Source organism: Gymnoscopelus microlampas, assembly GCF_963454915.1.
Source record: "Gymnoscopelus microlampas genome assembly, chromosome: 21".
Lineage (NCBI taxonomy): Eukaryota > Metazoa > Chordata > Actinopteri > Myctophiformes > Myctophidae > Gymnoscopelus > Gymnoscopelus microlampas.
In genome coordinates, this window is record NC_139958.1 from 35,894,139 (window position 1) to 35,910,160 (window position 16,022).

The following is a 16,022-nucleotide window of genomic DNA, read 5'->3' on the forward strand; positions in this document are numbered from 1 at the left end:
GTTGGGCGGGAGGAGTTGGGTGAAGGCCCTACGTCCTCTCGGTGGGGGCTCCTCACTGTTAGGTGAATCAGTAGGATAGGACAGCAGTGACAACACAGAGATGTGTGTGGGGAGGAATACATTGGCATAACGACTAAATGGGGGAGAAAAAGGGGGTGAAAACCTAAGCCACTATTTTTGAAACGGAGCATAAGTGGTTCATAATGTATTTTCTGTAAGCTGGGTCCCGGTGCTCAAAAGTTTGTCTTTAACCCATTAAGACCTGAAGCCGATTCTACAAATGTCTTCTAAATCCCAACATTATTCTGAAAAAACGTATGTTTCTATATCAGTGGTTCTCAAACGTTTTCATGTCAAGGACCCCCAAAATGATATGTATTTGGCCGCCAACACCCATCACAAAATATGTTGTTCCAGAGACCCCCCAGAAGCAGAGATTTGAGTTAAAAATGTTCGCTTTAAACAGTATATATTCAAAGATTTGCACACATTTTCAAGATTTTTCAAAAATCTTGAAAAGCTTGTATATCTGCTATTTTCAAATAGCCAAAGTGTAAAATAATGTTTTTTTTAGCTCAAATGAAAAAGTGACACCGATGCGTCCCAGGTCTTAATTGGTTAAAATGTAGTGGAGTGAAAGTCAGACGCCACCAAAAAAACAGAAAACCCCACCACAAAATACTCAAATAAAGAAGTACAGACGCCAAACAAAAGGAATTAAGTACTGTATTCAAGTAAAATGCACTTATTTTCTGTCCCACCCTTGCCAACAAGTTGGGTCACAAAAAGGTTGCGCTGAATAGAGGGAGAGCTGTATTTAGAGAGAAAATGGCGTGAGTGCTGTTCGCCGTTCAATGAGCTTTTTTTCTTTCTTATTCTGAATGGAGGCTGTTGGCAAGTAACATAACACAAGTCAAACCGCTGACTTCCTGCATTGTGGGGTGGCTTGAATAAATACTTCCGATTAGTGGATTAAATTAGGCTTCAGCCCCTAATTACACATTAACTGACAACGTCCATTATGAGAGGACCATCCCTGTTTAAAATGGGTGCCTCCGGTGGAACACATTGGATGAATTGTTGTCCTCGCGGGAGCCCAGACATGTATCATTGCCGTCGGCGCAGAAAGCTCTTATGTCCCATCTTCTAACTTCTAACTTTCCGTAAATTATCGCCCTACTTGATCACACAAAACCATTAAATGTAGCAGATCTACAAGCTTGTAGATCCGCTACTTTTGCTGCTTTTGAATTCGACTCCTTAAAAAGTTATGCTTTTGGACATTATGAGGTTTCCACCCCGACAGAGACGATATATATAACGCTTTTCTGTATGACCAGTCTGATAAAGAGGTTTAACTTGAATACGTTTAGTATCGGCGAACTATACCCATTCAATCTCTGTCATTTTAGATTTCTTTGGCTATTCAAAAATAGCAGATATACAAGCACAGAGTGCTGCGCTATGAGCTTGTAGATCTGCTATTTTTGAAAAATCGTGAAAATGTGTGCAAACCAGTATATTTATATTCTTTTAAAGCGAACATTTTGAACTCAAATCTTTGCCTCTGGGGGTCCCTGGAACAACATATTTTGAGATGGGGGGGTCGGCGGCCAAATACATATCATTTTGGGGGTCCTTGACATGAAAAAGTTTGAGAACCACTGATATAGAAACATACGTTTTTCAGAAAACTGTGAGGATTTAGAAGACATTAGTAGGAATCGGCCTCACACCTTAATGGGTTAGCCGTGAATATGACCAGTTTAACACTGAGGATTTTACCATGTGACGAGAAGTCAGAATCTGACTTGTGCGGTCCTTTTTAAACCTGGTGTCCTTATTCAGGGTATTCATAAAAACTTGAAAATATTTCACTAGATTTACGTTTTTAAATAGCAATTTCTGAAAATAGCAACAAAAAAAAAGGCATTTCCTAAAAATAGCTGATCTACAAGCTCACGACGCGCCACTCACAATGAGCGTGTAGATCTGCTGTTTTTTTTGTGCCATTCCGTCGTTGAGACAAAAGTCTAAGCCAACGGGGGGGGGGGGGGGGCCTGCCGTGGTTTTAAGGTCACGACCGGACATAATGGAGGGAAAATGGCATTGGACCGAAATCCTCGAGGCCCTTGGAACAGGACGAAGGAGGGAAGTGTAGTGGAGGAAAGAAAGGAACGCTTCCAGCTGGCTGTTCCCTTTCCTCTGTTCCTCCATGTGAAGGAGGGATGGATGGCTGGGAAGGAGGCTAGGAGAGAGAGAGGGAGAGAGAGGGAGAGAGAGAGAGATGGAAGGAGTACAGAGAGAGAGAGAGAGAGAGAGAGTCTGCTCATGGCCAACCACAGGGAGCTGTTGGCGTCGGTGTTGGTGTTAGAAATGACAGAATAATAAGAACAGAATGTTCTTTTTTCTCTCTTTAATTGCCCCCACCAACCCCTCCACCACCCCCCCCTCCCCTCCATCTGCAGACACGGTGACCGAGGATCTCCTGGAAGAGTTCATGTCCAACCTGGTGCACCTGATCGTGGAGGTGCCTCTGCTGTAAGTAGTGCCGCCCCGCCCTCAGCAGCTTAATACCTCAGAGTTGGGTACTAGTCGCTGTTTGGAGAGGAAACCTTGTATCTCTCTTTTTTTTTTTTTTTTTTTAAACCCTTTTTTAAGACCGGGAACGCGTCTGTGTGTCATTTTAAGATTTATTTGGCTATTTTGAAAATAGCAGATATACGTACGAGCTCATAGCGCGGCTATCTTTTAAATCCCGAAAATGTTTGCAAATATATATATATATATATATATATTTTTTTTTTTTTTTTTGACATTTGTAACTCAAATCTTTGTAAATCAAATGTTCGCTTTGAAACAAGAAATATTCTTATTCTTATTTGCACAAATTTTCAAGATTTTTGAATAGCCAAAGAAATCTTAAAATTACACAAATTATGCTTTTCCGGTCTTAAAGGGTCAAATTATCATTTTAAAAACATTTGAACACATTGACTGCCAGGAATGAATGAATGAATGGGGGGGGGGGGGTCTCTTCTATCATCCGGGAAAAGAAAAATTGTAACCGCAATCTTCCGTTCTTTAGTAGTTATCGGCGGTTCAATATGGCTTGTTTTCACCCAAAAACGCAATCTGGGAAAAGAAATCAGAGATACACGTATTCTTATGAATCTGATAACGTTAGACCGGACGGGCTGGAATCTGTTTAGATCACGGGATTTCCGGGTGTAATTCTTCTTCGGGAGTCCCAGGATCAGTCACAGGCTGCGGAAGAGCACCCTCGTCCATCGTCATCACTGAAAACTCCAAATGACAAAGTCAATGGCAGTCGAGCGTTGGATTTGAAATCACTTCTATGAACGTCAATGGGAGCCAACGTGTTAAAATAGTGAAAATAGCCGATCTACAAGCTCACAGCGCGCCGCGGCGCTCTTGTGTGATGAACTAGGCCTAGGGTATTAATTTACGAAAAAACAAACATGGAGATTCAAGGTTTCTGCCCGACAGCACGTATGATATATTTGTATATATAAACCACTTACATACTTAGTTGATCGGGGTCCCCCAGGGCTCTATACATGGTCTGCTCCTTTTTGCACCAAACCTCTTTGGCAAAAAAAAAAAAAGACAGATGGAAAGACAGGGAAATTCAGGCACCACAGTGGATAAAGTTACAGATAAAGGGCATCCAAGTACAGTAGGTAGGTAGGGCTGTCACGATTACACGTTTAAGTTGACGTTTGGCCATTGAACATTGGAACATATGAAGCCTTGCTTTGTAATCAAAAATTGCACGGGGCAGATATGACGAATATCTGAAATATACCATTTTATTTTTACATTATTAATAATTTTTATTCATGAAAATAAAAAGCTCATCTAGAAATAGCTTACAACGCTTACAAGCTTGTAGATCTGCTATTTCTGTTTTTTTTAATATTTGAAAATGTGTGAAAATCTGACGATTTATGCGAAAATAATTGAGATTATCTCAAATAATTACGATTAGACGATTATTATGTAATAATTGTGACAGGCCTAACAGTAGGTGCAGAAGACTAACATCACATTAAAGACGCCCTCAAACTAAATATTGATTACGAAAATAGCCGATCTACAAGGTCACAACGCGTGTAGATCGGATTTTTTGGTTCTTTGAATGTTCGCCCCCAGAGGGGGCGTGTCACAATGAAAGGGGACACTTATGGGAGAATGAGGGGGACATTCTCCCACACACACACACACACACACACACACACACACACACACACACACACACACACACACACACACACCTGCGCGTATACCGTATGTATACATACGGTGTATATATAGGTTAGAATCATTCCTCTACCACTCTGTTCTTCACACTCCGCTGTGCTGCCTTGTCAAGGTCAAACCAAGTTCATGGACACGTGATTGACAGACGGTGCTCTCTCTCTCTCTGTCTCTCTCTCTCTCTGTCTGTCTGTCTGTCTGTCTGTCTGTCTGTGTATTTGTTTTCAAGTCAATGTGTCTTCCTTTCATTCCTTGTTCTCCCTTTACTGTAACTGTCTGTCTGTCTGTCTGTCTGTCTGTCTGTCTGTCTGTCTGTCTGTCTGTCTGTCTGTCAGCCGGTCTGTCTGTCTGTCTGTCAGTCGGTCTGTCAGCCAGTCTGTCTGTCTGTCTGTCTGTCAGCCAGTCTGTCAGCCGGTCTGTCTGTCCGTCTGTTTCTCTCTGTCTGTCTGACTATCAGTGAAGTTTGTCTGTCTGTCTGTCTGTCTGTCTGTCTGTCTGTCTGTCTTAAGTCATACTTGGTCTAGGCGACGCCGTTGTTCGACGGAGCATACATCAGGCGTTACTATCAGTGTGTCTGTCTGTCTCTCTCAGTGTGTGTATCTGTCTGTCTCTCTCAGTGTGTGTATCTGTCTGTCTCTCTCAGTGTGTGTGTCTGTCTCTCTCAGTGTGTGTATCTGTCTGTCTCTCTCAGTGTGTCTGTCTGTCTCTCTCAGTGTGTGTATCTGTCTGTCTCTCTCAGTGTGTGTATCTGTCTGTCTCTCTCAGTGTGTGTGTCTGTCTCTCTCAGTGTGTGTGTCTGTCTCTCTCAGTGTGTGTATCTGTCTGTCTCTCTCAGTGTGTGTATCTGTCTGTCTCTCTCAGTGTGTCTGTCTGTCTCTCTCAGTGTGTGTATCTGTCTGTCTCTCTCAGTGTGTGTATCTGTCTGTCTCTCTCAGTGTGTGTATCTGTCTGTCTCTCTCCCCGTCTCTCTCTCTCTCCCTCTCCCTCCTCCTGTCATTATTTTTTTTTGGTACATCTTATCCCTGGCTCTTGTGTAAGTGCGTTTGAGCATTCCAGCATTCTTCATTGTTCCCAGCATCACCCCTTCCCCCCCCTCCCCCCTCCCCCCTCCTCCCCCCCCCTCTGTTACTTTGTAGCTGTCAGGCGGTTTCCTCTCTCTACGTGCTCTGGGTTTAAAGCCCCCCGGAGGAGGAGAGACGAGAAGAAACAAATCTTACTGTTTTCTCATCATCATCATCATTGCCTCGGATACGACATTGTTTGTGGGGTTCTGTTTTTTTTTTGTCCCTTCTTATAAACCCAGTTTAGAACCGGGGGGAAAAGAAATCGGTGTCGTTTTTTTTTTAGATTTCTTTTTGGTGCTATTCAAAAAAACAGCAGATATACAAGCTTGTAGATCTGCTGTTTTTTTGGGAAAATCGTGAAAATGTTGTGCAAAATCTTTGAATGTATGTTCTTTTTGTTTTGTTTGTAACTGAAATCTTTGCTTCGGGGGTGGGGTGGGGGGTGTCCCAGGAACGTAATATTTTGAGATGGGGGTCCGCGGCCAAATAGCCTACATATCATTGTATCAAATGTTCACGAATAGCAGATCTACAAGCTCATGAGCTTGTAGATCTGCTATTTTGAATAGCCTAAAAATAGCCTTAAAACTAAATGACAGAGACGCGTTCCCGGATTGAATGGGTTCGTTATAGGGCTGTGCAAGACTCCGCTGCTATTTAATAACGATTAAAGGAGTATTTTCCATCAATTACACACCCCACGAAGCCTTGAATTCATGGAATCTTTTTAGTTTTTTGTCGCATTCCTAAGCCAATGATTTGATGACCGGGTCATCGTTCGATAGGAGACTCAATGGAGACTCTTTGAGTTATTTTTTGGGAGAACTACTCCTTTAACAGTACATTGGGTCTGATCCATTTCAGAGTACAGCAGGGGTGGGGGCGCCGATGGCATGCTGTAGTGCTCGATTCCCGAGCCCGACGACCTTTGCTGTGTGTCACTCCCTGTCTCTCTCTCTGTTTCCTGTCACTCTCTCAACTGTACTATCTCAATAAAGGCCCAAAACATATCAACAAAAAAAAGGAAAGAATACAGCAGGGGAATCCATATTGTAAAAACTCCTGGTATTTGCGTCGCTTTGTAAACGGCTGTGCCTTAACCCAGTTCAGACTAATCGATTTAGTAGCTTATTAACTCTTTGAAGGCCGCTGACTCGATAACGTGTCAATTGCTAGTTTGTTCAGTGTGCCGTCGACGCGTTGGACGCGCGTTCATTGTTTAATCTCTCATCGCGCTATGCTATAATATTTCGATATAGGTTTCGAGTTCCACTTACTTCACCCACATCTGCATCCGGTTTCAAGGCCGGGGTTCCGTTTCAGGTTCTCATTTTTTTCCCGCGGTCATTTTCGGCTATAGGGAAAAATATGTTTTTTCACACGGTAGAAAAGACAAACGGAGAGGTTTTCTTCTATAATCTATGGTCTGGGTGACGATCAGTCACCCAGCTGTCATTTGCTGCTCTCTACTGGTGGAACTGTAGTATGGCTTAAATACCCACTCAAGAGAATTTAGTTGAATGAAAAATGACAAAATAGCAAAAAAAAAAAATTGCTGGCACTGGGGGAGTACTTTATGAAAATACTCAGGCAGTCAAAGAGTTAACACATTTAATGGCAGAGCTTTTTTAAAACGGGGTACATCCGGTGCCAGTACCGTGTACGCTGATCAGCTGTAGACGCCGCGACGAGGACGACGGTCGAGGGTCCCGACTAACGACTGGAACAATAACCTTTCTGACGCGATCCGCATTGCAGAGCGATCGTGCGTCGAAAATGGTCTCGTTTTCACCACCACGGTAAAAAGATATGGAGATAAGGACCTTTTTCTCCAGATACTATCATTAGAGTGGACGGGAGGTACGTTTTTTGGACTGGATTCACATCCGTCCATTTTCATTTTTACAGGGTCTGTGGATCATTCCTAAGTTGCGTTAGAGCGCCCCATGTGGAAAGGAAAAAAATAAAAAAGTAAATTGAACACACTTAGATCTAAGGTTATGGCACTCGACGGGTGTATATTTGCAAAACTGTAGATTTGGCACTCAATGTGTTAAGAAATCTATTAAAATGGTTGATTCCTGACATAATATATATTTTTTATTACCCCCCCGAAAATGCGTTTCTTGATTATTCAATTAATCAAAAAAAGTAATCGATAGAATGAATAATAAGATAACGGATAGTTGCATCCCTAATCTGTATGCTGGCCAATCCCTTTTTACAAAATAATCTGTACGCTGTATGCTGGCCAATCCCGCTTTACAAAATAATCTGTACGCTGTATGCTGGCCAATTTACAAAATCTACTTCTACATTGAAACGTGAATCTTGCTAAAGAAGATGATTCATGTGGTTGAGCTGGCTACTCTTGACAATTAGGTCAGTTGGGCTATAATCTCATTATATCATGGTCCAATACAGTTTATCTATGCTTATTTCCCCCCATAAATCCAATTAGCTATAGATCCTGGTGTGAGGCAAGGGGGATTTTTGCCTACCTCAGTTATGTGGGACGGAAAACTAAAAAAAAAAAGGCTCTTGCTGATGCCTGAGTTACAATTTGTCGTTTGTGTGCCGACAGATGGAATAAAACCTCTTTTCAATGACGAAAACGAAACAAAAACGAAATAAAAACTAAGCTACGATGACTAAAACTAAGACTAAATTGATTTAAATTTCGTCAACAAATTAAAAACTAGACTAAAATGTTAGTGAGGGACTAGTGGAGAAGAGATTCAGTAGAACTAAAAGACAAGTCACTTTATGTTTGGTTGCGCTCTGAAAATAGCAGATCTACAAGCTCACAACGCGTCGCGCTGCGACGCGTTGTGAGCTTGTAGATCGGCTATTTTCAGCATGCAACCAAGTGTAAAATCAGCCATTACGACGCCATCAAGGCACCGCCAGAATACATTTTAGTCGACTAAATCAACCGTAGATTTAGTCGACTATAATCTTATGATATTTAGTCAACTAAAACTAGACAAAAACATTTCAGATGACTAAAATATGACTAAAACTAAATGGAATGTTATTCAAAAGACCATGACTAAAACTAAATCAAAATTTGCTGTCAAAATCAACACTGCCTACTGCCTGTGTGTATTTCTTTGCTCACCGATTTGTGTGTGTGTGTGCGTGTGCGTGTGCGCATGTAGTGACATCACGTACAGTATCCTGTTTGAAGCCGTCACCACCTTGCTGGTGCTGCTGTCCTATCAGCTCTTCCACAAAGAGATCCTCCGGGACGGGTCCATCTACCAGCACATCATGAAAGGACGATGGTGAGACCTCACACTCACTCACTCATTTACACTTAGCTGAACATAGCTCATCTAAATGGAAATAGCCGATCTACAAGTTCACAACGCTTAGTTGACTGGCTATTTTTTTGCGCACACGCTGCCGGTACGCAACTGAGTATAAATCGAAGGTAGTGTAAGTCATATTTTAACACATTGAGTGCCAGGGGTTTTTCAAAACAGGGTACCTCCAGTGCCTGGAATTTTAACCATTTTTGGACCTTTTTCAAGTAGTCACAAAACATTTTCAGTGATCACCGTCCTCACGGTGATCCCCTCATTACACACATAGAGGTCTCGTACAATCCGGGGAAAAAGATTAAAAACATTCGTTAATCCGTTCCATAGTTGCAGCCAGTTGAAAATAGTCGAAAATACATCGTAAAAACAAAAAGTACACAGGAGCCGAGATACAGGCTTTTGAAGTCATAACTCAACCAGGAGGTGGATTGGAGTCTAAATCTTCGTAAAATGAAGGAGAAAAAAAAAAAAAAAAGAAAAAAACTTTTTTTTTTTTTCATATTTTTCCCCAAAAACGGCCATAACCGTTTTTGGCACACCATGTTAGGAATATGAAAAACGGTCCGGACCGTTTTTGGCACTCAATGTGTTAAGTTAACCCATTAAGGCCTGAGGTTCCGATTCTACAAAATATCTTGTAATCCTACGTTTTTTGAAAAAACATGTTTCTATATCAGTGGTTCTCAAACTTTTTCATGTCAAGGATGATGATGTGTATTTGGCCGCGGACCCCATCTCAAAATATTTTGTTCCAGGGACCCCCAGAAGCAAAGATTTGAGAAAAAAAGATTTGAGTAAAAAAAGAAGAATATAAATATATTAATTTGCACACATTTTCTCGATTTTTCAAAAATAGCAGATCTACAAGCTCATAGCGCGGCACCGAGTGCCGCGCTATGAGCTTGTAGATCTGCTATTTTTGAATAGCCAAAGTGTAGAATAATGCTTTTTTAGCTCAAATCAAAAAATGACACAGATGCGTTCCAGGTCTTAATGGGTTCAAACAAAAGGTTTATCGTGAAAAAGCTAAAGCTCTATATTCTGATAGTAATCGTTGCTATAGGGCTGTGTCTCCCTGTCTCACCATCTCTTTGATAAACAGACAATACATTTTCAGGTTGGTGGCCAATTTCATCAGGAGAGAGTACCCATATATCAGCATCAATTTTATGGCGTTCCACATTCAAATTTTGCCTGCTCGTTTCTTCGTGTCATCACTTCCAATTGCACCTGTTTAGCCCTGTATCCTGTTTTGTGTGAGTTCTCTTCTCCTGATTCGATGGAATTGGTATCCCGACCTGAAAATGCATTTTCGTGTATTTACTAAAGAGCTGGCGAGACCCCTGTTACTGAACAAACACTGTATAGCAACGATTGTTATCTGAACATAGAGCTATTTAACAACAGAAAATCACTTACTGCACCTTTTTAAGGCTGTGATGTGTAACTTTCATATCCTACCGGGGATTCGAACCCGGGACAGGTCCCCCAAATGAACGTAGCGGTCCAACGCGACCGCATTAATTAAATGGCTCAATATAACTGCAGGTAGACCACGTTTTACAAACACCACAGTGTTGGTTATATGTTCTATTGTTGCTGTCGAGCAGAAAACCTACTTGATCATACCACAGCGTCACACAAAAGGATCAAAAGTAGCAGCTGTACAAGCTCGAAACGACGTGTTTTGAGCTTGTAGATCTGCTACTTTTGATACAGTTTTTTGGACATATGAGGTCTCCACCCGACAGAGTCAACTCTGAGCTTGTAGATCTGCTATTTTAGAAAAATCGTGAAAATGTGTGCAAATCTTTCAATATATATTTTTAAAGCGAACATTTTTAACTCAAATCTTTGCTTCTGGGGGGTCCCTGGAACAAAACATTTTGAGATGGGGGTCCGCCGCGGCCATATACCTCATCATTTTCAGGGGTCCTTGACATGAAAACGTTTGAGAACCACTGATGTAGCAAAAAACGGTTAGGATTTAGAAGACATGTGTAGAATATACATTCAAAGATTTGCACACATTTTCGCGATTTTTCAAAAATGGCAGATCTACAAGCTCATAGCGCGGCACTCGGTGCCGCGCTATGAGCTTGTATATCTGCTATTTTTGAATAGCAAAATGCCATTTTTAAAAAAAGGGTCACTCACACAAATGTACATACTCGTTGACACGACTCATATTCAGACGCTGTAATTGTAAGAGAAATATCTATGCGTCCACAGTCTCCGCCGACCCCCCCAAAAAAAAGAACAGATTCTCAAACAAAAGAATTGTCGACACTTTTGTTTTACGCGTGAGAGTCCACTGGTCTGAGATTCCAGACACTGGTCTTATGACTATAAAAGCCTTAAAGCCCGATTTATTATCCCTCTTTTCAGTTGGTTGGAATGTCGCTCTTCCACAAAAACCTTGCCTCGTTCCAAAGAAATGTTTTCTCACACGTCGAGATAAAAAAAAACCTGAGTCCAGCCAACTATGGCTGTTTATCTGGCAGTCTTTCCTGTGAGGTCCATGTAATCCTGATATTAGTTTTTTGTATTTGTTTTTAAAATGGGAAGTTCTTTGTTTCTGTTGTAGTAGTAGCAGTAGTCATAATAATGGTAATAATAATATTTTTTTTGTGATACAAAATAATATCTTATCTTGTTCCCATTGTGAGAACTGAATTTGAAAACATGCTTTTGTTTCCATGTATTTAATGTGTAACTACTGTATACCGTATGCCACCTTTTCAGGCCAGGGCCCACTTGAAAAAAAGAGATTCAAATCTTAACGTGGTTTTTACCCTGGTTAAATAAATGATACATAAAATAATAAAGACCTTTTTAAAAACACTGTAACGTCAGTAATATAATGCAAGAATGCTTTAATAATAAAGCAATTACAGAAATCGACTTGAGTGATGAAATACCTGATTTTTTTATGTCGTCCCAACTCCCGTGTGTGTGTGTGTGTGTGTCTTCCAGTCTGTCTCTCACCAGTCGACTGGTGAAGACTCTGCTGTACAACTTCATCAGACAGGAGAAGTGCCCGCCCCCTGCCACTCACATCTTCGAACCTCAGGCCGAGGGCGGCGGCCTGCTCTACGGCCTGGCGTCCGGAGTGGCAAGTACGAATACGTCCCTGTTTCTCAAACGCTTTTCATGCCGACGCTCTGAGGAAGGTCGCGACAAAACGTTGCCTCGTTCTTAAAGACGTCACGAAATTGCTTTATTGCTAAAGCTTCTGCCAAGCTTGGCTCAGAAACAGAGGTGTGGTGTTTTTCAACCAATCAGACGCTCCCATCTCCTCGAGCAATGGGATAGAGGAGGTCTCACAGCTGCGCTGTAATTGAAATCGGGTGTGATTGGAGGAAACCTGAGCTATGGGGAATCACGCAGGTGAATGAAATCAAGATTCATTTATATTCATTAAGTCTATCTCTCATCACACGGTACGTTTGCGTTTACAGGAAGTAATACAAATGAGACTTTTAGGGACCCGTTGAGTGCTTGTAGATCTGCTATTTTTGATTAGCCAAAGCAGAAAGCACAAAATAGGCGACCTTCAAGCTCGAAACGCCTCACACCGTACTACAGAGTATAACTTAGGTGTTATCAGAACCAAACATGAATACTGGGGGAACACTACTGTGTGGGTGTGGGTGTGAATGCGTGCGTGCATGTGTGCGCAATGTGCACGCGCATGTGCGGGCATATCTGTGCATGTTTGTTTTGAGTGAAAGAATGGGAATGCTCCCACATGGGTTTCCTACAGAAACACGCTCGTTTGTTGGTGGTTGATGCCTATCAGCAGTGGTTTAAAGTAGCCAAGTACATTTACTCAAGTACTGTACAATTCTGAGGTACTTTAAACTTTACTGGAGTATTTCCAATTGTTTATACTTTTACTTCTACTCCACTACATCTCGGAGGCAAATATTGTACTTTTACTCCACTACAATTATTTGAAAACTTGAGTTACTAGTTACTTTATAGATATAAATTATTATATTATAAAACATACATTAACCACTTTAGCCCTATTTTATACCTAGGCTACTTGAAAATAGCCGATCTACAAGCTCACAACGTGTCGCATCGTGATGCGTGGTGAGCTTGTAGATCTGCTATTTTCAAACATTTTAAGTACATTTTGATACCAATACTTTTGTACTTTTACTCAAGTACATTTTGAATTCCAGACTTTTTACTTGTAGCAGAGTACTTCTGCATTGCAGCATTGATACTTTTACTTAAGTAAAAACATTTGAGTACTTTTTCCATCACTGCCTATCAGTGTTCAGTCAGTCAGTCAGTCAGTCAGTCAGTCACCCTGTCTGTCTGTCTGTGGCTACCGATCAGGGATATGAGTTATGGTGGCCTGTCCTGTTCTGTAATCCCCTAGAGCCTGCATGTCTGCAGCCACCTCCCTCACACACACACACACACACACACACACACACACACACACACACACACACACACGCATACGCTGAGAACTCATCACCGCATTATTTTTGTTCTTGCATTTGCATGCACAATGTTTACTTTGATTGCAGCGAATTCACAGAGGAATTGCTCAACAAGTAAAAAAAACAAAACAAAAAAACACAACGTCCTTTTCCGCTCATGGGAACTTAATGTTCAGCCAGGCCTTAAGCCTGATTCACTTAGTTAGTTAGTTTAGTTGTGTCGCGCTCCGTAAATAGCAGATCTACAAGCTCCCAACGCGTCAAGGACGTGGCGCGCTGTGAGCTTGTAGGTCTGCTATTTACGGCAGGAGTTTAAAGTAGCATCACAGTCGTTTTAACCACTTTATCCATTTATGCGTTGGCTATATTCAAAAATAGAAGATCCACGAGCTACAGCAGGACGTGACGTGCTGCGATCTTGTAGATCTGCTCATTTTGAGTAAAAAAAAACGAATCGTGAAAATATTGGAACATTTCGAGTACCGGTATATATATTTTTTTTACATAAATCTTCTGTTCTGGGGGGGTCCCTGGTACAAAACATTTTCAAATGGGGGGGCAAGTCTGCGGCAAAATACATATCAATTTGGGGGTCCCAACGACCAATCACAGTCTCCCATATTTGAATACTGGGCCCTGATTGGTCACCCCAGACTTCTGGAGCAGGAAATGGATTCACAACGGACCGGTGCCGGACCCAAATCGCAAGAGGGCACTTTTTTTTTTTGCACTGGCAGATTCGTCTTTTCCCAGGCTAAGGGACCCCCCCAGAAGCAAAGATTTGAGTTACAAATGTTCGCTTAAAAATATGTATTTAATATATTCAAAGATTTGCACAAATGTTCATGACCCTAACCCAAAGTATAGAATAATGGTTCAAATCTAAAATAACGGACGCTTTCCTGGTCTTAAGGGGTTAAGTCCAGCAAAATCCACATACTGTACATCTCCACAAAGCAGACTGGACACCGGTATGGGGGCTTTTACTGTACATTCCAATGGCTCTGTATTGAGACGTCACTGCTTCATCAGATGGCATATTAGTAAAGCTTGCGTAAACCTGTTGGAAAGAAACGGCAGCTGTGGGGAACCGGTGGGTCACGGTTGGACTCGGTGGGGTGTCGGGGGTTTCCCCCCCCCCCCCTCAACCCAACATAAGCCGGATGACAAAGCAAAAAAAAAAGTCCGCTACTCCCATTTCCGTCGCCATTTTAATGTCTCGGGGGTAGTGTGTCCCCCTAACCCCCCCCCCCCACACACACACACACACACACAGACACACACACACAGACGCACGCACGCACGCACGCACACACACACACACACACACACACACACACACACACACACACACACACACACACACACACACACACACACACACACACACACACACACACACACACACACACACACACACACACACACACACACACACACACATCCCTCTCTCTCTCTTTCCCTCTCTTACATACACTTCTGTCTGAGAGTGTGAGAGAGTGTCTGCTGGGGGGCTTATCACCCAGACTGTTGGTCCTCTCCTCTCCTCTCCTCTCCTCTCCTCTCCTCTCCTCTCCTCTCCTCTGTCCAGCCCTCATTCCACACAACTGTGCTCCTCTTACAGGAGGTAGCTGGAGATCATACAGTATTTTTGCACAATTAATAATCATCATGTTCATGCTCCCACACACAGACACTGTGTACCGTTGTGTGTGTGTGCCAGGCTTAATCTCACACATATTGCACATATTGTTTTGATTTCCTTCACATAGACAAAATCATGGTGTTAAGTTGATAGTAGGAGTTTATTTATATGGACATATAGTGGGTTATCGGCTGTTTTTGCTATTTTTGTACGCCACCATTGTGGTACAAAGTATAATACAGGGTGAAGTGGTTAATCAGACTAGTAGATTTAGTAGATTATAAAATTAATTATTACATTTTTCTGTGTGGATTTGTTGATATATAAGTGAAGAAAAAAAGTCTCAATTATTATCTAAATTGGTTTTAAATATAAGTTTCTATATATTTGGGGTTAATTGCCCAGTTCTAACGTGCTGCTGAGAGACAGGCAAGAGTGTGTGTGTGTGTGTGTGTGTGTGTGTGTGTGTGTGTGTGTGTGTGTGTGTGTGTGTGTGTGTGTGTGTGTGTGTGTGTGTGTGTGTGTGTGTGTGTGTGTGCACGCGCGCGCGCGCGCGCGTGCGTGTTTGCCTGTTGGTTTGTTTGCTTGCCCAAGACATTGGACTGAAGCCATCAGCCCATAATTAATTTACTCGTCCACTAAGTAGCACATGTTCTTTGTCTGTTTGTTTGCTGGTTAAATAACATGTACGTGAGGCTGCACAGGCTGTGAAATCCTGAATGTTAATTTAACTATGAGTGTAGAAAATAGACCTGGGTATTAAAGGGTCATAATTACACCGCATCAACTTAGCATTGTGTCTCAAATGTAGTTCCTTTATCAGTTATCTGAATCGTTATCGTGTAACCCTGTTTTGTTTGGTAAAATTGAACAATCTTTCGTAAGCTTGTAGATCGGCTATTTACATATATATATATAGATAGATAGATAGATATAGAGAGATATATATAGATATAGAGAGATAGATAGATAGATTTTGCACACATGTTGTTATAACGATGATGATCCATTGTCGATTATATTGTCTAAACTGGAAACAGAGAAACACAGCGTTTGGTTCTTGTTATCCTTTGAGAGGATTAGAGAGTTTATCATAAGACATTGTGGATTGATTCTTTGTGCTATTTGCGATATTGTTTCCACAGCCGTATCATGTAGCAGTGTGCAGACACAAGCGCCTTAACACAGTAAGACCTGAGACCCATTCTAAAAATGTCTTCTAAATCCTAACAGTTCTCTGAAA

General features: G+C 41.7%; 1 protein-coding gene across 2 annotated transcripts in view; it reads left to right on the plus strand.

The window, feature by feature from the left end:
• The window catches only part of dym (dymeclin), an 80,452-nt gene that overhangs the window by 13,297 nt on the left and 51,133 nt on the right, over positions 1-16,022 (plus strand). For both annotated transcript variants that reach the window (XM_084047835.1, XM_084047834.1), the window contains exons 6-8: positions 2,469-2,541; positions 8,507-8,632; positions 11,648-11,790. In XM_084047835.1, the coding sequence (XP_083903961.1) occupies positions 2,469-2,541; positions 8,507-8,632; positions 11,648-11,790 (342 nt within the window). The remainder of the gene's footprint in view (positions 1-2,468; positions 2,542-8,506; positions 8,633-11,647; positions 11,791-16,022) is intronic.